The 25221-nt window shown below is 44.3% G+C and overlaps 2 protein-coding genes across 11 annotated transcripts in view; both read left to right on the top strand.

Moving 5' to 3' along the window:
* Positions 1–1912: 1912 nt before the first annotated feature.
* Positions 1913–4001, top strand: LOC117761092 (nucleoredoxin-like protein 1). Of its 2 annotated transcripts, none has more exons than XM_034584708.1 (4): positions 1913–1955; positions 2295–2570; positions 3424–3513; positions 3647–4001. In XM_034584708.1, exons 2-4 carry the CDS (start codon positions 2335–2337, stop codon positions 3999–4001), a joined length of 681 nt encoding a protein of 226 aa, XP_034440599.1. In that variant the 5' UTR covers positions 1913–1955; positions 2295–2334. The 2 variants fall into 2 exon arrangements, with proteins under 2 accessions (XP_034440599.1, XP_034440607.1); XM_034584716.1 differs by having other exon boundaries at positions 1930–2147.
* Positions 4002–6338: 2337 nt separating this feature from the next.
* The window catches only part of LOC117761049 (adhesion G protein-coupled receptor L1-like), a 29588-nt gene continuing 10705 nt past the window's right edge, over positions 6339–25221 (top strand). For 3 of the 9 annotated variants that reach the window (XM_034584678.1, XM_034584660.1, XM_034584627.1), the window contains exons 1-8: positions 6339–7049; positions 17202–17321; positions 19616–19829; positions 20354–20463; positions 21321–21335; positions 22909–23116; positions 23617–23881; positions 23969–24683. In XM_034584678.1, the coding sequence (XP_034440569.1) occupies positions 17252–17321; positions 19616–19829; positions 20354–20463; positions 21321–21335; positions 22909–23116; positions 23617–23881; positions 23969–24683 (1597 nt within the window). In that variant the 5' untranslated portion in view covers positions 6339–7049; positions 17202–17251. Of the gene's footprint in view, positions 7050–7244; positions 7285–7938; positions 8067–10873; positions 11032–17201; positions 17322–19615; positions 19830–20353; positions 20464–21320; positions 21336–22908; positions 23117–23616; positions 23882–23968; positions 24684–25221 lie in introns of those variants that run through there. The other 6 variants (XM_034584695.1, XM_034584687.1, XM_034584634.1 and 3 more) reach the window with 5 other exon arrangements.

Below are 25221 nucleotides of genomic sequence, written 5' to 3'. Positions count from 1 at the left end.
TACTGTCACAGTGTGGTTGTACAGATCACACACAACGCTGAAAGGGAAAAGATCCAGTTGCTCGCTCTCAAGAAATAAGCCATGTTGCTGTTTGCTTCATATTGTATTCTTCATATTCTGATTATTATATCATTGATGTGTCTAAAATACGATCCAGTTTAGTCTTGTCAATTTGCCTATAATGTCTGCAGTTACGTTTTCAGTCATTCGGTCAATGTTTTCAAACACACAAACACACATGTTCATAACTTGTCTCTACGAAATTTCTTGCACTCACTTGGAAAAAAATATGCTGCCGTTTTTCTGAATGAATGAAGTGGGGGGTAGATGACGCTTCTAACAGGCAACAGACGCAAAGATGAAAAAGAGAAAAAGAAAACAAATATCTCTCCCGGTGAAAAAGTGGTGTCACACACATAGAAGACACCGTCAAAGATGTCCAGAGAGTTTGTGGGGATAAGAGCCGACACCGGTGTCTTGCCCATGGTCAAGAAAATCATGTGATCTCTGCAGCGGAGATAATACGTCACTTCCTGCGTCTGCCTGCTGCATCCAGCTGCTCCACCCGTCGCCTGAATCCAGGATCTGTTTCCATTGTGAAAGTGTCTGTGCAGAGAGCCTCCTGTTTTGTTGTGCATGTGTTAAAAGCTTTTCTGGGGAAAGGTTGAAAATGTTGAAAAACACCCTATCTGGCAAGAAAGTAAAAAAAATATTCTTGATCTGCCCCTGATCCAGATCCACAGCAAAATTGGATGAAAACAAACCAACAAACAAAAAACAAACATAGGGGTGGAAACACAACCTTTTTGGAGGAGGTAATAAAACTGGATCACACTACTCAGGTGGAATATGTTTGCTCCAAGTAGACTAAATGAGAACTTCTCTTTTTGTGATCTCATTAATTCCATAAAATAAGAGCTGATTTTTTTTATGCAATTAAAAATGTATCAGAATTCTGAGATAACAATCTCGTTAATTGAGCAGATTTTAAATTTGATTTTTTTCTGAAGTGAGTGCAACATGCCCGGTACATACAAGCACTGATATTTGTCGAGAGAAAGCAATCACATAGACCAACTCAACTATGCAGCTCTCCACATTCATTTTAGCTATTATTTTTATTTAATTGTTTTCCTTTTCAGACCTGGTAACTCATCTCATATAACTCCATCTCCAGATATGTCAGGCAACTGTTTCGAAAACAACACCTTAAGTACAGATGATGATACACAGCTCTGTGCTCCTGCAGCTCTGCTGGATGTGTAAACTGAGAACTGTTTGCCAACACTTGGTCTTAATATGTAACGACTGTGTGTTTCTCTGCTTATTTTCTGTTTTAGCATTTTTAAGCCCACAAGTGGGAAAACAAAACAAAATTTATTGCAGCTTTAAACTAAATATAGGTGCTGGTGCCTGCTGGTGTTTTAAAACTCACATTAATATTTTATTAAACACGTTATTACTTTTGCCACTCTTTGTTAATCATGGTTTGTCTCCCGAGTTTTTTATTTTGGTACTAAATAGTTAAATAAGTACAAGTTGTATTGTTCTTGAAAAAGAGAAATAAATTCTCTTTGCTGCTAACACAAACTGTGTCTGTATGTCACTATATAACCCGATATTCCCTGTAGTTCTGCTCCTCTATTACCTACTGAATAATAAAGGTCTCACTGTGGCTCACTTCATTAGCTCTTTTCTTTTTTTTAAACATGTCTCTTATTCTGTTATCTCTGTGGATTTCATTCACACGTATATGCTTGCTTAGTCACTGCCCTCTCACACACACACACACACAGACTGTGATCACTTCATATCCCTTGTCCCTCCGTCACCTTGTCTTTCAAACCCCTCCCTCCCAGACAGAGGAGAGGGAGGTGGAGCGCGTGAGCGACACACAGGACGGAGGAGGGAGTGAAGAGCCACTGGCATCAAGGTGAAGGAGAGTGAGTCGATGAGTGAGTATGATTCACACTGACAGGCAGTGAAATGACTCTATTGCGCCACAAGAAGAGATGAGAAGAACAAAGACTTTAATGCATTAATTTAATACTTTAATTTAATGCTGGTCTCGTTTTTGGATTTGCTGCCTTGAGGAGGAGATAATATTTGTTCGAGGTCAGCAACTGTGAGGATTATCCGATTGAACAGTGGGAAAGATTATATGTGATTAATAGATAGGTGTGTAAATATGACTGAGTGGAAACATGCTGTCGTTATGCACTGACATGTTTGATTTCCCTAATGAACCAATGAACATTAAGATGTTTATTTTCTCTTTGAATCTCCCCCTAAAGCCTCCCGAGCCTCAGTCCTTATCTCTGTTGGCCCTTCATCATGGTGGACCTGTTCATCGATCGGGTCCTGGTGAAGAACAACAAGGAACGTGATGAGCTGGACACAGAGCGTGAGATCGTCATGGGCCTGCAGAACCGCATCCTGATGCTCTTCTTCGCCTCGGCTGCATGTGATGGCTGCCAGCAGTTTGCTCTCACGCTCAGCAACTTCTTCAAACGGTTGACCGATGAATTCTACGTGGATCGCTCTGCTCAGCTGGTTCTCCTATACATCAGGTACATCACACACACACACACATATTAAAATTGATTAAAGATCAAGTCTTGTAAGTTGTTTCTGGACAGTTTTTATCTTATTCGGTGAAATGCTCTTCATATCCTGATATTAAAAACAAAGTCGTCTGTGGCCCTCGCAGGACTGTAATAAACACGACCAATCATTTCAGTCGGAACACATAAAATGATTGGCTGACACATCTGTCTGTCACTAACCGACCTGCCTGCCTGTGGTTCACTGCACATGACCGGAGTCTTCAGCCGGAGACACCACTAACATAGAGACAATAGTCACAAGGTAGCAAGTGAGTCTCGTAAATGTCAGCCTCGAGTGGTTGTCAGGCAGAGCACGTTCATGTGTTTTGGGGGGGTGTACCTTTAACGAGAGGGATGATGGGAGGGGGTGGGATGTATCGGTTGCTGTGTAGCCTGCTCTTGCCATCTTTTCCAGGATTACCAACCCTAGCTTTAATGTTCTGTACTCCCAAAACCTAACATTGTTCACTAACCCCTATATAAAATGAAATCCTTTGTGTGTGTGTGTGTGTGTGTGTGTGTGTGTGTGTGTGTGTGTGTACAATTATTTTGGCAATGTCATGCATTTATGCAGTAGGTGTGTTTGTGTAACCCTAATCTTAATCAGTTGTCTCAAATGATGCCAGAATATCCTCGGATGTGATATGTTGTTCCATCATTCTCAGTCGTGCCTTCTCATCTGTTCATAACTTTGAAAGAACAAAATGTCCTCATAAGAGCAGAACAGACATAAAGACATTGACCTTTAAAGAGATTTTTAAATGTGAATTTTAAAAACCCATCCAAATCTCCTAGTGATTTTTCTTTCATCCTTCAGTTTGGACGAGTCTGAGGAGAAGCAAGAGAGCTTCCTCAAAGAGCTGCCCAAGAAGTGCCTGTTCCTGGCCTATGAGGACCCCTACAGGAGGTGTGTGAGACTGGCCCGTCAGTTGTGTGCACAACCTGCTGATGGATGATTGCAATGCAAATATACCACGCTGCCTTAATCCATTAGCTCTTTGGCGATGTGTATGCCAGGATGTGTGTGTGTGTGTCCACAGGGAGCTGGAGGCCATGTTTAATGTGGAGGAGCTGCCCACAGTGGTGGTGCTGCGGCCTGACTGCTCCATCCTCGCCAACAACGCAGTGGAGGAGATCCTGTGCCTCGGCTCACACTGCTACCGCAACTGGCAGGAGGCGGCGGAGCTCATCGACAGGAACTTCATGATCAGTGACGACTTCGAGGGGAAGTCCATGCGCAGCTTTAGCGACCCTGTGAGGAGACTCAAATACAAGGTGGAAGATGAGAAGAAGAAAAAGAAGAAGAGGAAGAAGGGCAGAGGTCGGGGTGAAGGCGGAGAGGCGGAGGTGGATGGAGAAGAGGAAGGAGGAGGAAGAGGAGGAGGGTCATGGTGATGGAGAAGAAGATCAAGAGGGCGGGACTTTGGAAAAGTTGCCATGATTAGCAAAAGCTTTGTTACTATAACGTTCCTGGTGCTGCTAATGTAACGCAACAAAACCGTCTTCACAAAGGAAAATCAGACATTCATTAAAAAGTAGATAACCTGATGTTAATTGTGATTGGTCCTGACAGCTAACACACCTCACATATGAGTGGCTGTGGACACGCTGACTACCAATAAAAAGTAATGTACCACACTGATGGAGCAATAAATGCTGCTACCTCAGCTCGAATCCGGAACGTCTTTGAATTCAGCCCAGAACACAGGCAGGCCAAGGTTATGTCTGGGCCAGGTCTAACCATTACGATTTGTTTTATTACACCCAGGAGTCTATTGCGGCCATTTCTCCATTTTCCAAGACACGGCTCTGATTTGTACTTTTTATAAAAGTTGATCTATTTCTTTTTTTTTTTCACATGATGATTTGTGGCATCCAATCAAAACACGCCACACACAATCTGAAATCAATGAATTAATCAGCACCATTAAGATCATTTTGTTTTATTGAGTGTTTGCTGTTGAAAGTCAAGCTGCACTTTACAGACTGCACACAAGAAGCAATCAGAGCTATTCAAAGAGATGCAAGTGAAATGATGGAAAAACTGGCTTTTATACATAATCAGTGATTTCCTTGAACTAACTGTGACTCATCGTCTTTTGCAACACAGACCGCGTCTAGCCTTTGCACACTTCTGCACACGGAAACTGTACTGATGATGCTTTTATATGTGATCAGTCAGAATCTTCATAAGCAACATATTCACTTGTAACGACCACGCCCCAGCAATGAGTCTTTCAAAGGTTTCAATGGACGTCTAAATGTCTGTTTCAGAGGAAAAAGGACGTTTAGGGAAGTGGTTGAGGTGAAGATGCGTCTCAGGTGGCTTTGGGAGGATGCACTGGTGACCGGGCAGAGGGAGACTCAGTGAAGGAGGGTTCCGTCTCTGGAATCATTCCACCCAAGCTTATTATGGATGTGCGTAGGTATGAGGGAAGGAGGATGAATTGATGTGGGTATGGGGATGAGGTAGAAGGATGAGGGATGAGGGAAGGACAATGAATGGATGTAGGTGGTGATGACGGAAAGAGGATGAAGGGAAGAGAGTATTGATGAGGGAAGGAAGATGAATGGTAAGGATGAGCAGAGGAAAGGATGAGGTAGGACGATGAATGGATATGGGTAGGGGTGAGGGAAGGAGGATGAGGGAAGGAGGACGAATGGATGTGGGTATGGATGAGAGAAGGAGGATGTAGGGATGAGAGTATTGATGAGGGAAGGAGGATGAAGGGATGAGAGAAGGAGGATGAAGGGATGAGAGTACCGATGAGGGAAGGAGGATGAAGGGATGAGAGTACCGATGAGGGAAGGAGGATGAAGGGATGAGAGAAGGGGTGAATGGATGAAGGGAAGGGAAAGGGTGGGTCGAAGAATCTGAGACAAACGGAGGGTGATGGGTTGACCGGGTATATGTGGGCTTGACAGGGGATTAGAGGTGAGGCGTGGCCCTGCTCCTGAACCTAAAGTAACCTTCATTTCCTGATAGAGTGCCAGAGGGAAGGTTGTGATCTGAACCTGAAGAACACTATATGCTACATACCAATCCTGCTAAGATGCATATCCAAAAAAAACATCAGTGTGCGTCTTTCTAATGCTGGAGTAATGAGTGTAATGGTTGTAAAGCAGATGTGGGTGAGAACACAACGTGCAGGCAGGCGGATGATGAAGCCAGCGTGTCACCAGGTGTGATGGAGGTGTGACTGGCTGATCGGTGGGTTCGGTGAGCTTCATAGATGACAGTGATGGGATGATTGATGTCGAAGCATGCTGTGTCGTAGGCTGACTGACAAATAGGGCCACATTTTATGTCAGAGCTGCTCCAAACAAAGCTCGAAAAGGATATATTGCAAATGCCCGTGCTTGCTGGGTGTGCTGCCCTTGCAGGCGGCACAATACACTCCCCTTCTCCCCTGCTCCTGTGATGGAAGACCTGAGAGTGTTCAACCTAAATCAGAGCAGGTCAAATGTGTGAAAAGAGACAAAGGGCTAAATGAACAGGAGCTGCTGTTTTCTCCCCTGCTCCTTCTCTTTTGCCAACACAGCAGCTTGTTGTTGCTCACTAAGAAAAACCTTGATAATATAGTCGAAGCCCCCCCTCCCTCCCCTCTCTCTCTTTCTCTGCATGTCTCTGCACACGCGCACACACAAACACACACGTGCACACACACAGGCGCACACGCGTTTGCGCGCTCTCGAATGCAGAACGCGCAACAAGCTGGAGAGAGAGTGAGAGAGAGAGAGAGAGAGAGAGAGTAGAGAGAGGCAAGAGAAGAGGAGAAGGACGGATGCAAGGCGAGGCCAGGAGCAGGAAACCTTATCTCTCTCTCTGCTCGTCCAGCTGCCCCCTTTTTTTTAAACCTCAGCATCATTTTATAACACGATCCCTGCCTTCTCTTTCTTTCTCTTTTTTATTTTTGTATTTTTAAAGCTGCATTTGCGTCCTGATGTGCTGCTGCGCCTCATCACGATTCCTCAAGGATATGCAAAGCGGCTGTTATCACGTCGACGGTATTTTCCATGAAATGCAAGGATGTAATTGAGCGACGTCGGAGGCGCATATGATCAACGATGACAACCGAACTGTAGGGATCGACGGGAGCGTTACGGGCAGAGGAGGGTCTGTGCGTAAAATCTGCGTCTAATTATTGTTTTCGCCCAGCGATCGCGCTATTTTCCTCCCTCCCTCCATCCGTCCATCGGGAGCTGCAGAAGGCCGATCGCCCCGCATCCTCTCTGGGCATGAAAACCCGTGGGAATTATGATACCAACGTGACGCGCAGTCACACAGCACTCAGCGGGGAAGACGACGCGCCTCGGCCGGACGGAGGGAGGGTGTGAGGTCCAGCAGAGCGGAGCCCCGCACCGTGCGCCCATCACAGGAGGAGGAGGACGCCCAGTTGTTGTTGGACACATCGCGCTAATGACTGCTCTATAGCCCAGCAGGTATCACCCACCATCAATACCCCCCCACCCCCCCAACCCCCCTCTGAATATATCTCATATATAGTATTAGTATTATTTTCATGCGTCGGGCAGAGAGACAGCGCGGGGAGTACAGTGCGTGAGGGCGCGGAGAGACGGAATGCGGGAGACGCAGTGAGCGAAGAGGAGGAGGAGGAGGAGGAGGTGGTGGTGGTGGTGGAGGAGGAGGAGGAGGAGGGAAACCGGAGGATTGACGGTAAGATATGGATATAGGCTATGAGGATGCACCCCGCCCATACTCTCTATCTCCCTCTCTCCTCGCACGCACACGCGCACATACATGATCAATGGGGACGGCGGAGGTGCCCATGCTCCTCTGCTGCTGCTGCTGCTGCTGCTGCTGCTGCTGCTGCTGCTGCTGTCAAGGCCCATTTGATCACTGAGGGACAGGGGTCTGATGTGCTGCTGTGCTGGGCCTCACTCACTGCTGGCCATTAAAGATGGGTCAGTAGTACAGGAGTGCTGTGAAATATTCATGGGCACGTGATTGGGCCTCCTCCGGGCCTCCTCCTTAGGAGTGCAGTTGAGAAAGTGGCATATCATGATTCTCAGTGTCCCATGTTGCATGGTCCAAGGGGTCTGCCATCGGTGGGCTGGATTCTGAGACCCTCAGTGCAGTTGTCTGGTGGATGATGCAATGAGAAAGTGGTGTACACATTTGCACACTTCAAGGGCTGTGTATAAACGCAGAGTCTGGTTTGCAGGTTTGCCCAGATGGGAACATGAGGAGAGGAGAGAAAGAGAGAGGAAGACTAGCGTAAACTGAGTGAGAGCCCATTATCAATATTTCAGAGAGGGGAAGAGAGGACTGGGTCAGTGGAGGAGGCCAGGGAGGGAGGCAGGAGTGACCATGAAGGAGGGGGCAGACAGACAGAGATGCAGCGGTGGAAGGACGACGAAGGAAAGAGGAGAAAGGATGAGGAAAAACGAGAGATGAGAATGGAAGGAATAGCTTGGTGGCTCCTACTCCTCTGTCAGGTGGGATTTCTTATTCACTTGTAACCTTGAGTGTCAAGGTTTTGTTAGTGTTGAATTTCTCATTTGTTTGATATTAGCAGCAGCTTGAAGATTTTGCATATGAGAGATGAAAATGATGAATAATTTGAAAAGATTCATAGCCTACAGAGAACGGTTTGTGAACGAACATTGTAATAAGGTGACTCACCTAGTGTGTGTGTGTGTGTGTGTGTGTGTGTGTGTGTGTGGCTGCACTGTGCATGTTAGATCAAAAAGGAGAAGAAAAAAAACATAACAAGGTTTGCTTCCATGTAGGGATCATTTACATCAACCACCGAGGAGAAAAAAGAAAATTGATTTGCTTAAAGCACTCAGACACAAACACACACAAACACACACACACACACACACACACACACACACACACACACACACACACACACACACACACTCACACACACACACACACGCACACACACAAGGATGGATTTTATGTCATTTGACTTGTAAAACGCACCATATCTTTTGTGTGTGTTACTTCGAACAGGTTCCCATCATGTCTCTGAATCAGTCAGACACTCTGAGTCAGTCGTCTTGCTTACACACTGAGCATCAATGCAGACCTGTTCAGAGCTGGGGGCGGATATATCAGTGTAATATCAATGCCATGACCCGAGACTAGATGGTTTATACAGTAATATTGTAGCCCTGTGTCAAATGATTGCTTCTATTATGGAGCAACCTGCAAATTATTGTCATGATCAAGTAATAACTACTTTTGAGTATTATATTAGATTTGTTAATTCAAATGAAAGCTGTAATGTTGCTGCACATCAGCTAGTTGTGTCGTCCTGGGACTGATGGCAGCATCACAGTTCAGTCATGCAAATTCCTGTTGTAGTGGAGAGAGAGGAACGGAGATGGCCGGTTTGATTGTCAAATCCATATCCTTGTTTTTCTTTCTCAAGAGGCACAAATATTTAGTTTTTCATTGTTCCAATATATTGTTGTGTCTGTTAATTCTCATGTTGTCCAATTGGCTTGGGCGATATTGTAATATAATATATAATATGAAATATAAAAATATGAATTTTTTTATTATTGTAAATTTGCTGAATAACTCATTTCTTGAGATGTTTGGTTTATCCCGTGAATTGAATATTTGACAAATCAAGTTGCTGCATCACATCGATGAATGAAACCTCAAAACTAAGCGATGGTGTTTGAAATCTCCTCCAGATCCTCAGGGTCTACCTTCCTGCTCATGCACGTTATTCCTGACCGGAGACAAACATTCCCGTCATCTCACAGTATACCTATTGTCTGATGCGGCTGAAGCACGTTCTGCCATCTTGCAAACAAAAGCCACCGGCTGCACTCGGCACTGCTCTGTCTCACCTCGGTCTGATCGTAGAAGAAGCGGGATGACATTTTGACACGCCTCAGGATCGCAATCTTGTTCTTTGTCCGGGTGACATGTTGAAACATCTAATATCATAGTAACGTCTTGTGCTGACACACAAATCATGTTTAGTGCAAAAGGGCAGAGAGGGACAACAAGCCCGACACGACAGCCAGCAGACTACAATCCACCTCAGTGTTTGTTGAAATGACTGTTCAGCTGAAATGCCCCAGGTTGTAACTTCTCTAAATACGGTTTTAAACCTAACTGAATGTTCTCGTCAGTTAGAAGGTGAAAATTCTCATGTCGTGCTCCAGATGTCAGATGATGAAGTAATTTCAAATGCTGAAAGACAAGGAGGAGATCATCTGCACACACACACACACACACCCTTTATCGTGCTGGATTCTCAAACTTTCCATCACATCATCCATTCAGGCAGCATCACACCACTCATACATTACTGCAACTCATTAAAAACCCTTTACAAATAATTAAGCAGCCCCAAGACATTTGGTTCCTGGTCACTTCACATACTAGAATTTACTGGTTCCAGGAACAACAAGACTTTAACTGCAGCGTTTACCTGCTGTTTTATTGTGAAAACCACGAGCAGAGATAGATCTAATCGCAGCCATTGTGCTACAGCGGATTGCGCTGCCGGAGGTAGCAGTCAGTCCACACTGTCCTTCCTGCAGCATCCTCTGTCACTTCTTTTACCTAAGGTGGCTACCATCTAATTATTGGCAAGTGTTGATTTTAGCCAAAACGTCAACAGATTTTAAATGGAATTAATAATTTTTTGTGGTCTTATCTAACCATAAATTTTCTGCTGCTCACACAGGTCCGGGTCACGTTGATTTGATTGTTTATATCATGAATAATTATTGTTGTACACAGCGGATTCCCCCGTCATATCTGCAGTAAGCTCCAGTCTATAATCGGGAAGCGTGGCCTGAGGTAAAGTGCCTTTTTATGTCCAATCTAAGTTAATGTAACTATGAGTTTCTGACTCATTCACCCAACAAGTCCTCCAAATTAAGCTGCAAAATAGCTCCAGAAGAATAGGTTGCAACTGAAAATAATGTTCATTAATTAATTGATTGATTGATCGTTTTGTCAATACAACATCTGAAAATAGTGGAAAAACACGCAGTATAATTCCACAGCCCAGTGTGATGTCCTCAAATGTCTTGTTTTGCCTTTTTTTGTGACATTGTGGAGGAGTTGCAATTCTGATGTGTTTTTAATCATCTCCCACTGAGTCTTGTGAGAAAACATCTGGCTGGAAGCGTTTGTTGATATTTGAGAGATGGGATGTTCTGCCAGAAGCAGAATGTTTTGGCCTGGACAAGTTAACACACATTACATTGTCTCTTAATGTGGCGGAACTATTAGTACTGGGAAATGTTTGTGACGACAGTTTCTGAGAAAACAGATATTCTGAACCTGTATCTCTGCCAATATGAGACCAAGAGAGAAGAGCATAAGAGAGATAATGTGTGTGTTCGAGTGTCACACTATCAAATCTGACAAGTGGCTCCTACTTAAAGAATATCTAGGAAAGGGATTGCCTTGAAAAAGGTAAGTTAATATAACTATCAGTCACAAGTTATATGTTATTAATATGTTATTGTTATTCAGCCTCTAAACTTGTTTGTATTTATTTAATTTTGTGAAGCTGTTCCAATTGAAAAATGTCTGGTAACATTACCTTTTTCTAAATGTAGCAGGTTTATCAAATCAATTTAGTCTGAATAGTTGTGTTTACTCTTTACTTTAGGAAACTAACTACCTTTGATGAATTAAGTAAGCACAACAAATAAAGACTTTTTTCGAATGAACTGAAAAAAACTAAACCAAAAAAACATTCTTGTGATGTTTGCGAACAATACGATTCCTTTCAGCAGCTTTTTGGAAAGGACGAAGGGAACCGAGTCGTGGGATACTTGAGCCGTTCCTTTTATAGCTGTGCCCAAATTTTGCTACCCTAAATCCACACTACTTCCCTCTGAACAGAAGGTTTCTGTCGCTGAGAAGGGCAAAGGTGGAGGGGCGACTTGATATGGCATATAATATATAATGATATTTACAATACACAAATTGGTGGGATGTATTAGTTTGACTCTGATTAAAATCTTACCCTATCATATCATTATCCTACTGATTATTACCCTGTAAACCTCGCAACCACGATCCCCTAAAAAAAAGGAGCGATGGACATCTCTCAGAAAGAAACAGAGCCTTAAGACCCTGCTCCCTTCAAACAGCTGAAATTCCCATCACTAAAATATTCAGACTAGCCGATCAGCTTGAGCATGACTTATCTGTAATCATGAAACTATGCAACGCTGGATGGTTCATGTGCTGCTCTACTGCACATGTGAACTGTTGAGCTCTCATTCAGTCCAGTTTACTCAAGAGAACATAGTTTTATACCAGTTTTAGGCAAAACAGGTACATTACTCACATTATATAAGTTGATTCAACTAGACAGTAAAAAACAAGTAAAGACCACCCATGTAAAAAGCAAAGGTATTACATTTACTGAGGTATTATATATTTACTGAGTTTTTGTGTGTAACTGCTCTCTCTGTGTACACATAAAAGGTTTTTATTAAAAGACCATTTCATCTCTTGTTCTTCTGGGTTCAGAATGATATCTTTACTTTAAGTTATTGTTTTGCCTTTGCCACCAAACCAAAATCCAGGAATATAAAATTACTATCAGATATGACAAAGAAAAACATCCAAACCCTAAGCACGAGAAGCTGAAACCAGCAAATATTGGACCTTTTTGATTATTTGATGAGTAAAACATTTGCAGATTAGTTTTCTGTTGATCAGCTTATCACTGCAGCTCCATTCCAAGTCATAATTACAACTGGAAAAATCTGATTTTTCTGAAAACTGTGATATCTCTGTGATATCTCCGACTTGATAACATGCCAATGCCTGAAAACCATACTAACATGGAACTATTGGATACGACTCAGTATTTTAATCCTCACAGGACCACCGCAGGGCTTGCGTGTTGTTTCTCTCTGCGTTCGCAGGTAACTCAGACTTGGCATTGACAAATTTCCGCTGCTCTGCCTGACGCTGTGCGATGATAAGCTACAAACAACACAGTGACAAATGAGCAAACACATGAGAAATCGTAGAGATTCTCAGACCCTGAGAAAGTGCTTATGAAAGTGTGAGAGCGTGCTGCGCTGAGGGCAGGATTACGATCTGAATAAATATGTGAGGGAACTTAATGTTTAATCAACCTTCCTGCAGCTTTATAATAGACTCAATTCTTCAGGTTAAATAAAATCTGTTAACTGCACAGACATTCATGGAGAGAATAATGTCTATTTGTTAGTCTGTCTGTTTGTGTAGTTTGCAGGATTGTGCAAAAACTACAAGATGTATTATCATGAAATTTGGTGGAAGGATGCGCTGTGGGTCAGCAGCGAAGACTCTGACAGCTGGATCCTTCTCAGGCTCACCTATCCCAGGATTCATTGTGCTTCGGTGACAAACTAATTTTCAAAGACATAATGGCGAAGTGACCAAAACATCTGATTCTTACATTTTTCCATGTTAGTATCAGGCTTCAACTCAACTGAACAGCAACCAACCAAAACCAAGGGGCATTAAAACGTTCTTGTCGTGTTCAGCTGCAGCTCTGTAAGAGCAGGACAACCTACCATTACCTCCACCAAGGAGGTTGTGTTTTCACATCTGTACGTTTGTTTGTTGGTTTGTTTGCAGGCAACATTACACAAAAATAACAGAACAGATTTTCATGAACATTAATGGAGGTATGGGGGTATGAGTCATGAGAGAACCTACTAACTGTTGTTGCACATCCTGATCAGAGGGTGAATTCAGGAGTTATTTGTCTTTAACATTATTGGATAGGGTTTGATTTCTAAGAGAATAATTTGTGGATCTAGATGTTATATACTCTACGAGCACTGGATTTTGAGATATAGATATATGAGGACTGATGAGTACCAACTGTGGATGACTTTGAAAACGACCTAAAACCTAAAGCTCTGGATATACCTGCGAGCAATTTCCAGCCATTTTCTGTGTATACATTAAAGCCTGCATATGGCAGCAAGAACACAAACGCAGCACAGGTCCTCATGCTCTGAACTTGGCCCTGAGTGCCACCTGTGTTTCCTGCCTGCAACAAGCAAATGATTGACAGAGGGCGACACCTCCGTTCCCCAGAGGCCGGCATTGACCAGACAAACACACAGGCTCTAAAACCCTGCAAGTGGCTCTGACTGTGGCGTGTAGGCGTCAGTCCTCTGGGAGCTGCAGAGGTCATCAGTCTGAAAAAACGGGCTCGGAGTCGCAGACGGCGCCGGAGTGTTTTTTGAAATCTTTTCTTAATCCTTAAACGCTGTCAGCAGTAGCGAGACAAGAAAATTCTCACCACTGTTATTATCAGAGAAGTATTTCAGCCATTAAAAGCTTGAGCTGTCAGAAGTCTAATCTCTCGCCCTCTCCGTCATTTCTTGATGCTTCTCCCCATCACACACTTTCTCTCTCTCTCTCTCTCTCACACGCACACACACACACACACACATTCATTCTTCCATTAGCGACACAACAGTAAAAGGCTGTTTTGTCACTTTGTGCTTCACAGCGATCCACCCTCAGGCACTGATAGCTCTCTGACCAAAGGAGGGGGAGGTTACTCTCCCCTTCTCTCCCCCTCTCTTTGTTGATTTCATGGCCTCCACCTCTCACAGTGTGAATCTTTGTACCTGCCCTGATTTCACATCAGTCTGAATGGTTTCCAGCACACTGACTTTTATTGACGTTCATTTGCCTCTCAGCGGTGCGAATGTCAATTTTCGTTCTTATTTATTGCTCAATCTTTTCGAGGAGCCAAACCACACAGGATTTATTTGGCAGACTCCTGATTGACCTCTGTCATTAGGGGATCGTTTTCACAGTCATGTTATTATGTTGATTGTTTATAGTGAAAATAGTGAAAATGCCCCTTACTGCTACTAAATTAAAGTCTTTAAATGTTTGCTTTATCCAGCCAACACTTCAAAACCCAAATATCTTGAATTTACAATTATTGTAAATCATTATTATTTGTCAGGAGTTGGAACCAACAGATAGTTTGCCAACTTCCCTCATAAATTAATGAACCCCCTGAAGCTCATTGGCATGTGTCATGACACAGTCTCATGCTGTGAAGTCAAATGCTGTTCAAACCCAGAGGAACTTCATTTCAAATTCAAGTGGTCAAACATATTCAAATACTCGCTGAAAATTGGATACAAATTAAGTTTAAGTTCAAATTATTGAAACTATTTACATTTAGTTGAATGATGTAGTTGTAAATTAAATTTAGTCTAACAGTTGACTCATTTTAAACATCATGCAGTTTCACTGAAGAGGTGCAACACATAGGAACAGCTTGGATCTAGAATGGCACCCACCTCCACCGTCCCCTTATACAACTACTTTTAAATTCACTAGATCCAGATTTTCAATCAAATCTGCAACATATTGCACACAATCATAAATATCAGTCCCCTAAACATACCTGTTTTCTTCCATCAAGACCCATTCATTATTCTTAGCGAAATCAACAAAAATGTCTTTAAAAAATGTCCAACCTCGCAATGTTAAAGAAAGTGAAAACACCCTGATCCAGATCGACACCAAAATGTTTTTTGTGTAATCTCACTAATTAACAAATGCAGATGAAAACATAACCTCCTGGGTAATAAAGTGATGTAAATAACCTTAAACATACACTAGGAGAGTAAGAAAGAGAAAAGTACTCTCTTAATGCAGTAGTTTGATCACCAGCATAGTTTTGCATGATTTATCTGTTGTTACTCTGCCTCGATTAAGACTGTTAGGTAGATTCATATACATCATTCAGGATGGTAAACGTACACACAGTGAATACAATGTCTCTGTATGTACTTTGTGTTCATATGTACAGTACATTAATGCCTGTGCGTATGTGTGGGTAATTTATTTCACTCCAGGCCCACTCCTCACACACTCTCACTTAGAGGCTGCTGCTTCTCCAAGTAGGCCGGCCGGTGGCCTGGGGCTGGATTTTGGTTGCAGGCAGAGAGCGCAGTGCTGCGAACAGGGGGACTGGGTGTGTGGCTTTGTCAGGGCCCATCAGTGTCCTTGCTCTACTTACTCTGCATCAACACTTAAGGGTGTGTGTGTGTGAGTGTGTGTGTGTGTCAGAGAGGGAGAGAGAGAGAGAGAGAGAGAGCAATGGGGGTTGCAAGCAAAAGAACATGCTGCCATAAGGGTTTTGGATGAGATGAGACGTATTGTGTGTTTGTTTGTGGGTGTGTGTGTGTGTGTGTGCGCATGTGTATGTATGTGATAAAAAAAATGGAAAGGTTCTCATCCTGCTGAGTTTCTATTTGTGTGTGTGTGTGTGTGTGTGTGTGTGTGTGTGTGTGTGTGTGTGTGTGTGTGTGTCACTGTGGTCCTTGGGCCTTTTATTACTACAGTCTTGTTGGTTCAGTGGACTTAAAGAAGGCAGAGATGTCTCTTATCTTTCTTCGCCGTGTGTTTGTGTGTGTGTGTGTGTGTGTGTGTGCGTGTGTGTGTGTGGGTGGGTGTGTGTGTGTGTGCTGGTCTCCATACAGGCACAAGTCGTTGAATGCATGTTGGACATTTGTTGAGGACTGACCTAAATCTGTCTGCCGTCATTACCTAACAAGAAGACGGAGAGAGAAGCAAGTTACAAATAAACACACGCAAGGACACATATGTACATGCACACACACACACACACACACACACTTTGGAGAACATGATGCTAGATTTTGTGCAGCAGCAGATTGGAAAAGGCTAAAGAGAATACATGTGATGCCGTGCGTGCTGCAGCTCCATCCTCCCGTATGTCCGGGGCCAAGAGTTCAGTCCATATTCGGGACTCATATTACTGTTGTTCTCTTGTAGCTCGGCCGGCTGCGTCCCGTATGTTCCCTCGTAAAACTCCACCGCACAGCATCGCCCTCTGATCACCTGCGCCTTCAGTCAGCTGTTTATCCCGTTACCCCTGCCCTGCTGGGGGAGAGAGATCTCCGCCACATAATTTATTTAGGATTACTGAAAAGTGGCCTAAGCCGAGCCCGGCCCTCTGCCTCAGTGTGTGTGTGTGTGTGTGTGTGTGTGTGTGTGTGTGTGTGTGTGTGTGTGTGTGTGTGTGTGTGTGTGTGTGTGTGTGTGTGTGTGTGTGTGTGTGTGTGTGTGTGTGTGTGTGTGTGTGTGTGTGTGTGTGAGTGGATAGAAAGATTAAGGCTTTTTTATGGGTCAGTGGTCACTGTTGCTCCTGGCTAATTATGGACCTAAAACACGTACTCATACGCTCACGCTTTCACTCACAAACACACACTCAGACAAACACACCCTGCATATCTCTTTACTCTCGTTCTCTCTCTCTCTACCTCGCTCACACTGCAATGTGCTATCGCCATGGTAACAGCAGATTGAGGGACTTTTCACAGCACTGATTGCCCAATTGTTATGTCTATTTCTCTCTCTCTCTCTCTCTCTCTCTCTCTCTCTCTCTCTCTCTCTCTCTTACTCCTCTCTGTCTGATTCTCTATTATTCTGCCTCCCCCACTATTTTCTGATGTTCATTCTCTCATTGTCAGTCTGTGTTATTGACCATCATGCACACACCCACCCACACACACATACACACAGAGTTCTTCTTCAATCTCACACTTCCTCTGGTTTCTCTCCAGGCTCTCCTAACACGGCCGGTGGTGTGACGTGCTAACTTTTCCTGCCCGGCATGGCTGCGTCTCTATGGTTCCTGGGGGTGTGTGCGCTCAGCCTGGCTCACGTCGCCCCCTCCAGCCAAGGTAAGCGTAGCAGCACCGAGGTAGTAACCTGGTAAGGTGCTAAAGAATAAGGGAAATTTAAATGCAAAAGAACAATAGTTTGTGCCAGTGTGACATAGATTTGTGACTCAGGCTACATCCACACTACTACGTTTTTGTTTGATCAACTCCACTACGCTTGGTGTCCACACCACTCTGGAGTGTAAGAGCCGCTAAAACGGAGAAGTTTGGAAACACTGCCTGCCTCGTTTTTGTTTGAAACTCCGGGGCTGTGTTTTAGTCTGGACGAGATGTTTAGAAATGACTAGATACCCACAACCGATTGCTGATTGGGTCTTTTCAGTCGGGACGTAGTGATTCGTCAGGCTCCTATCCCTTCTGGAAAAAAACAACTGGCATTATCCTCGGCTACCAGTGTAGAACGCAACATCAATTACAAGCATTGCTGACCTGTTAACAGCTGTTCAGCAGTTACATGATGCATTTTACAATTATACAACTGCTTACATGAACTCTAACCCGCAGTATGCACTGTGCATTCGCTAATGTGTAGCCGTTCCCTCAGGTGTGTTAGTTTGGAGGAGGATTAAAGCTGATACGGAGCCAAAATGCTCATTTAGACAGAGCTTGTTTTAGAAAACGTAGTAGTATGGATGTAGCCTCACATGAAAGACATGTGAAGCTGGACTCAGCTCACTGCCGCCGTAGAAAGGCCCTGTCATCTTGGCAAAGTTTGGGAAATGCTGTGTCATGTGCGGCTCGCCAAAGGGATGGATTCAGTAGGAATCAGGTCATTCAGCACCACAGACAGTTACAGTGCACTGATCACGCCAACATTTCAGCTGCGTTTCATCCCGATGCAGTAAACACATTCTTCACGTGTACATGATGATATACTATACTTCAGGGCATGTGAACAACTGGATTAAGGTAATAGTAATCCGATTTTCTCTGACAACCCTGGTTTGCATGGATTATTTTGGCAGTCATGTGAATTTATAAACACACACACACACACACACACACACACACACACATGTGGATGCCTGAGATTCTGCTTGCAAAGGTTAGAAAATGAATTCTCATACGTGTCAAAAGGTGTTTACTGAGCACCTGACAGTCAGTAGTAAAAGCTTTACCCTCCACACTGACTGGAAACACAAGATACTGTGATGCACCTATGCATCACCTCACATGCAGGTGTCACACTGGATGCACAGTGTGATTGATATCATCAATCACACTATGCATCCAGCAATGCTTCCAGTTAGGGCTTTCACATGTTTTAATGAGGAATATAATCACACATGCTAATGCTTTCATCAAATGAATGTATGTAACGCACATCAGAGTAAGATGTTTTCATGACATTTAATTGCGGGATTATCAACGCACCAGCTCATGATATTACATGGCTAATTATTAGGTATAAAACAGGTATTTCAAAGGAAAATTCAACCCATTTCCCACATGAACCTGTGGATCCTCATCACAGGCGTCCTCTTCAGTCTGGGGAACGAATCGCTCATAATGTCACTGTGGCTCTCGAGGGAGCTTTTCACAGTCCGAAAAAAACCCAACCCCAAATGATGTCATCAGCGTCAGCTCAGCCGGGGCTTTTAGACCACAAATCATAACAGCCTCATAGGGGCAGGGTATTTCAGCCTCTGCTGCAATTTTCGCCATTTTCTTTAGCGGAGTGACTCTGGGGACGGCCAGGAGCTATCCACCACTTTGGTACTGAAATATCTCCACTGCTATTACATAGATGGTCCTGAATTCTTTTTCAGACATTTATGTTGCTCAGACGATGACTCTTTCTGGTGATCTTGCAACATTTGCTCAGGTTTGTGGTTTTGAGTTAAATGTCTCAACAACTACTTGACGCAATAAAAAATGGGAAAACTTGAGGTCTACAATCAGCTCGTATTGTGATTTTGAGTTAACATGCAGACATTAGCAATTAGCTGAAAGTACCGTTCATGCCTAAGTACACCCTCGCAGAGCCGCTGGTGTAGCTGTGGACTCTTGTTTAAAATTTGTCTCTTGTGAGTCATCCAACTTTATGAAAAGGTGCAGCACATAATTGCTGGAGTAGCCCTTAAGCTCTGCATACAGTCTGCCACAAATCATTTTAGTCCCTTACATCCTATGAAGAGATAACAGTGACTTCAACTAAATTAAATCTGTCAACTCAATTCTCCAGTGGTAGTCTTATAAATGTAAAGTCTTGATTTTTGTTTCCTCTATTGTTTCTTCCACCTTTCAAATCTCACCCCTCCACCATCTTCCTCACCCCTGTCCCTCATGAGCAGCTATGTCCCGGGCTGCAATGCCGTTTGGGCTGCTGCGCAGGGAGCTGGCATGCGAGGGTTATCCCATAGAGCTCCGCTGCCCTGGAAGTGACGTGGTGATGGTGGAAACTGCCAACTATGGACGCACCGACGACAAGATCTGTGACGCAGACCCCTTCCAAATGGAGAACACACAGTGTTACCTCCCCGATGCATTAAAGATTATGGCCCAGAGGTGTGTATGTGCTGGGATACACACTGTATACTGTATACTGTGTTTATGTACGAGCTTAAACGAGACGGCAAACACACACATTGCCATGCAGTTCTTGTGCAGTTTACATTTGAGTATGTGTGAGTGTTTTGAAAGCAGCTCAACTAATCAATGTGGCCTTCTACGGTTTCGCACATACAGTTTGTGCACACTGCTGCAAAACATACATGTGGATTCGTGTCAGAGGAAATGTTAGACAAAGCTGTCGCTAGTGTTGTGAGTCATGTGTATGTGCAGGTGCAGTAATCTCTTCAGCAGAGTGTGAGTGCCGGGCTGCACCATTAGTGCATCAGTGTACTCAGCAGTGTTTTCCTAGAAGAACTGATCAATATTCACTGGGAGGGAGAGGAGACAAATGGAGTGTCCTTTGCTTCCCCTTTCCTGTCTTTTAATCATTCTCCCCACCTCCTTTGTTTTCTCACTCCATCTTCCCTTTCACCGATCCATCTATCCATCCATCCATCCATCCATCTGCTGTTCCCTAGGTGTAACAACAGGACTCAGTGTGTCGTGGTCGCAGGGGTCGACGTGTTCCCAGACCCTTGCCCTGGAACATACAAGTACCTGGAGATCCAGTATGAGTGTGTCCCTTACAGTGAGTATGCATATATACATTAACGCACACGTAAACACATACATATATACATACACACACACACACACACAAACATAATTACATGCAGATGTGTGCATGTGCAAGAAATAATTTAACCTGTTTTTGTTAAGCAACATTTTAGGTTTTAAGGTGTTTTTTGTTCTTATAACCTCTGATGTCAACTGTGTCCCTGAAAGATTGAGGGATAGAAAAGATTTTTTTTTTCTCAGGGAGTGTGTGTGTGTGTGTGTAAAGTACAGACAGTCAGTTGGATGAGGAAAGAACAGAGTGAGAAACTGTAGGACATTTGCATACTACATGTCTTCTGTGTGTGTGTGTGTGTGTGTGTGTGTGTGTGTGTGTGTGTGTGTGTGTGTGTGTGGGTAAGGGAGAGTGTGTATGCACTTGCGCGTGCATGCGTGTGTGTTTTCTTTTCCAGATTCACGCCACAGGAGTTGCTCTCTTTTCTCCACAGGAGCCTGATTGAGGAAAAAAGGAGAAATCTGTGGGAGGTGAAGAGAAGGAGGGATGGGGGAGGATGGGGGGTAGGGGAGGAGAGTAGGGAAGAGGAGTACACCGGGTCTCTTTCTGTGCTCCTCCCTTTCTTTTACGTAAACTATAATGTTTGTGGTGAGAGAATGAGCTCTAAAGTCTTTATCTGTGCAATTTTTTTCTTTACTTTCTTTCTTTCTCGCTTGCTTGTTTTCTTTCTTTCTCACTCGTTCTCTCTCTCTCTCTCTCTCTCTTTCCGTTCTCCTCTCACGCTTGCTTTCTTGCTTTCTTTTCTTCACTTCCCTTCTTTCATCCTCTGACTTCTCTTTCTTTCTCTCCCTCTTTTTTTTCCTATGCTTGAGTAGAAGTGGACCAAAAAGGTAAAGACATATACATTGTAGCATCTTGATCTCTCCTTACCCCCCGACCCCTCTCTTTTCCTCTCCTCCTCCTCCACTCTCTCCGACCATCTCTCTCTTCCTCTTATACCCTAGGACGTTGTTTCGTAGTCATGCTGGATGTTGCCCCCCTTTTTTTCATTTCCCTCTCTGTTCTTTATTTTCCCCCTTTTTATCCATCTCTTGTTGTATGGAAACCCGCCTTTTATCCAATTTTATCCAGGTTCTGCACCTCGTCTCTCTTCTTCCTGTTTCTCTCTCTCTATTTCTCTTGGATTTCCTCCTCTCTTCCACCTGGTCAATCTCTCTGTCTCCTCTTTTCCCTCTTCGCTCTATCCGCACACACATACGCAAACACAACGACTCGCACAAACACGAACATAAACTTCTTTCAACTGTTTCTCTGATCTATTTCCTGTTCGCACACAAGCACCCCCTTTTTCTTTCTTTCTTTCATTCTTTCTTTCATTCTTTCTTTCATTCTTTCTTTCTATCTTTCCTTCCTTCCTTCATCATCCTCATGCTTATTTTCCCTTTTTCTTCCCTTGTAGGAAGAGCCCCTTATTTATCTTCATAGGAAAAATAAGACCAAATGTGTGTGATTGTGTATCCGTCCAGGTGTGTGCTTACTAAGCACTGTTTCTGTGTGTGTGAGTGTGTGTGTGTGTGTGTGTGTGTGTGTGTGTGTGCGTGTGCATGCCTATTTGCATGCCAGTGTAAGACTGTACAGTATACATATGTGTCCATACAGTTATTGACATGTGGGTGGACCAATCGTTGTTCTCGGTGTAACTAACCTGCCCTCTCATTCACTTCAAGGCAAAATTTAGCCCCGCCTTCTGCGTCCCTGATTCTACCTCACACTCTTTTTTCACTCTTTTTGCACTAACCCACAGACACAGACACAGACACAGACACACAGACACACACACACACACACTCACACACACGCACAGACACACACACACACGCACGCACGCACGCACACACACACACACACACACACACACACACACACACACACACACACACACACACACACACACACACACACACACAACCACACACACGCGCACACACACACACACACACACACACATACATACACAAACACACAGACACACACACACACACACACACACACACACACACACACACACACACACACACACACACACACAAATGCAAGCACACACAAAAGGACAGAAACACACTCACACACCTTTCATTGCAGTGTCCCTGTTGTATTACTCACCACACACACACTAACAGTGTGTGATTACACGTTTACTCTCTTCTGTTGCTTGCCTCTCGAGATCAGCACAGGTGTTTTAAATCCGTCTCTCTTTTTCTCCTCATTCTTTTTTTCTTAATCTCGCTGCACCGACTGCATCTAATTCAATCCATTTTTCATGCATCGATCCATTTTCTTCCTGCACCTGCTCCACGGTCGCTCCACTCTTTTCTCACTTCCTTCCCTGCTCTTCCTCTCCCACCCTCTTTCTCTTTCTTCTTCCTCACATCCTGCTACCCCTCTCTGACTCCCGTCTTCCAGTTTTCGTGTGTCCTGGCTCGCTGCTCAGCATCCAGCCGGCCTCCTCCCTCCTGGAGGCAGAGCATCAGTCTGGTGCGTGGTGTAAGGACCCACTGCAGGCCGGTGACAGGCTATACGTCATGCCATGGACGCCATATAGGACAGAGGTGCTGTATGAGTACGCCTCCTGGGACGACTACCGCCAAAACAGAATCACCACCACCTACAAGTGAGTAATGTCTGTGTAAACTGAATGTCTTTTGAACCCAGACGTAACAAGCTATTTGAAGAGGTGTCTGCGGGTCCTCTGGGCCTTATCATTAAACAATCTTTTTTTTTTATAAATAACACTGAGCAATACCACCAGCAACCACAGGTGACTGGTGTAAATAATAATAATACATTTATATATATATATATATATATATATATCAAAACCAAGGTTCAAAACCAAGTTACAAAGTGCTTTATGATAAAACAGATAAGTAATAAAATCCATAAACATAACATAAAATGGAACACGATAAAATGCTACAAATAGTTATAACCATACCATTGCAAAACAATAAAAGGAAGATAGAAATGATTTAACAGAAGATACTGGATTTGCCTCCCTGAAATATCCAGGACCTTTAACTCTATTTCTCACTTAATTAAATCAATCACCTCTTCATTTAAGACTGTATCTCCACGTGTGGACTGCTTATGTCCTGTCATTGTCTGTCCTAGGTTGCCTAGCCGTGTGGACGGTACAGGCTTTGTGGTTTATGACGGCGCTGTGTTTTACAACAAGGAGCGAACGCGCAATCTGGTCAAGTATGACCTGCGGACCCGCATCAAAAGCGGCGAGGCAGTGGTGGTTAATGCCAACTACCACGACACCTCACCTTACCGCTGGGGAGGGAAGTCAGACATCGATCTGGCGGTGGACGAGAACGGCCTTTGGGTGATCTACTCTACTGAAGCCAATAATGGACGCATCGTGGTCAGCCAGGTAGGTGGAAATGAAAACAAATCAATGTTAGTTTGAATATACCGAAGCTCTCTCACCTCCCATGTCTCCACTCTTTCCTTTCTGCAGGTGAACCCATACACCCTGCGGTTTGAGGGTACATGGGCCACCGGCTTTGACAAACGCGGGGCGAGCAACGCCTTCATGGCATGTGGCGTGCTCTATGCCGTACGCTCCGTCTTCCAGGACGATGAAGGGCAGGCAGAGGGCCGGGCTGGCAGCGACATGGTGATTTACGCCTACGACACCAGCCGTGGACAGGAGCTGCCCGTTCAGATACCGTTCCCCAACCCTTATCAGTACATCTCCTCCATAGACTACAACCCCAGAGACAACCAGCTGTATGTGTGGAACAACTATTATGTACTGAGATACCCGCTACAGTTCACTCCGCCGCCGCCCACTAAAGGTTTGCAGAACAAGTGCAGATGTGTAATGGAACACACGGTAAATCCAGAGAATGAACTGTGTTTTCTTCCCCCATCCCCAGGGCCCCTCTCCTCTCTGATGACGACCGTACGCTCCTACACGGCTACTGTTGCTCTGACTCCAGTGCGACCGTCGGCCTCCCACCCAATTGGCGTCATCAATCGAGGGCCCTTTGACCAGCGGCCCATCACAGCCATGGTCCCTCTGACCCCACGCCCTCCACTGCGTATCCCCTTGGCTCCTGGGGGCCCCGGCCAGGTGGGCGGATGTGAGGGCCGGGTGGCACGAGGGGTGCAGTGGCCCCCTACCCTGAAGGGAGAGACGGTGGAGAGGCCGTGCCCTAAAGGTTCACTTGGTAGGTGTTGCATGTGTGAGCCTGTGATGTCAGTACACGTGTGTGTGTGTGTGTGTGTGTGTGTGTGTGTGTGTGTGTGTGTGTGTGTGTGTGTGTGTGTGTGTGTGTGGAATCTGCACGTGTGTTTCTGTATCTCGTTTCCCTTTGAAATGTAGTCGGGTGTCCTCTCTTTGAACTGGCCTTCAGATGAGAGAGTAGAAGACATAGAGAGGTTACAGTGTTTAGACTCAGCGGGTTCATCAACTCTTCCTCTCGCTGTGCAGCTGTCTTCCTCAGCCTGCCGCTCCCTCTCAGGAGAGGCTGTTAGGAACATTATGTAGACAAGCCTGTGGTGCATCATGTTAATCGTGTTGGACCTGGTTTAAACACAGAAGTGATGTTCACACTGGAGCATTATGTAACTTTAACTCATGTTCAGAACTTAAAACAAGTGTTGCTGTTGCCTTCTACTTGCAACTAATGTGCAGAACTAGTGGGTTCTACATGCTCTGTTCTCATTAAATATACTCAAACAGACATAAAAACGGATATTTAGTAT

Source organism: Hippoglossus hippoglossus, chromosome 1 (genome assembly GCF_009819705.1).
Source record: "Hippoglossus hippoglossus isolate fHipHip1 chromosome 1, fHipHip1.pri, whole genome shotgun sequence".
NCBI lineage: Eukaryota > Metazoa > Chordata > Actinopteri > Pleuronectiformes > Pleuronectidae > Hippoglossus > Hippoglossus hippoglossus.
This window is presented reverse-complemented; position numbering and strand designations above follow the sequence as displayed.

Coding starts and splice junctions, on each gene's coding strand:
- LOC117761092 (XM_034584708.1), top strand. CDS start 2,335: ATGGTGGACCTGTTCATCGATCGGGTCCTGGTGAAGAACAACAAGGAA. Junction 2,571..3,423: donor CTGGTTCTCCTATACATCAG/GTACATCACACA, acceptor TTCATCCTTCAG/TTTGGACGAGTCTGAGGAGA. Junction 3,514..3,646: donor TATGAGGACCCCTACAGGAG/GTGTGTGAGACT, acceptor GTGTGTCCACAG/GGAGCTGGAGGCCATGTTTA.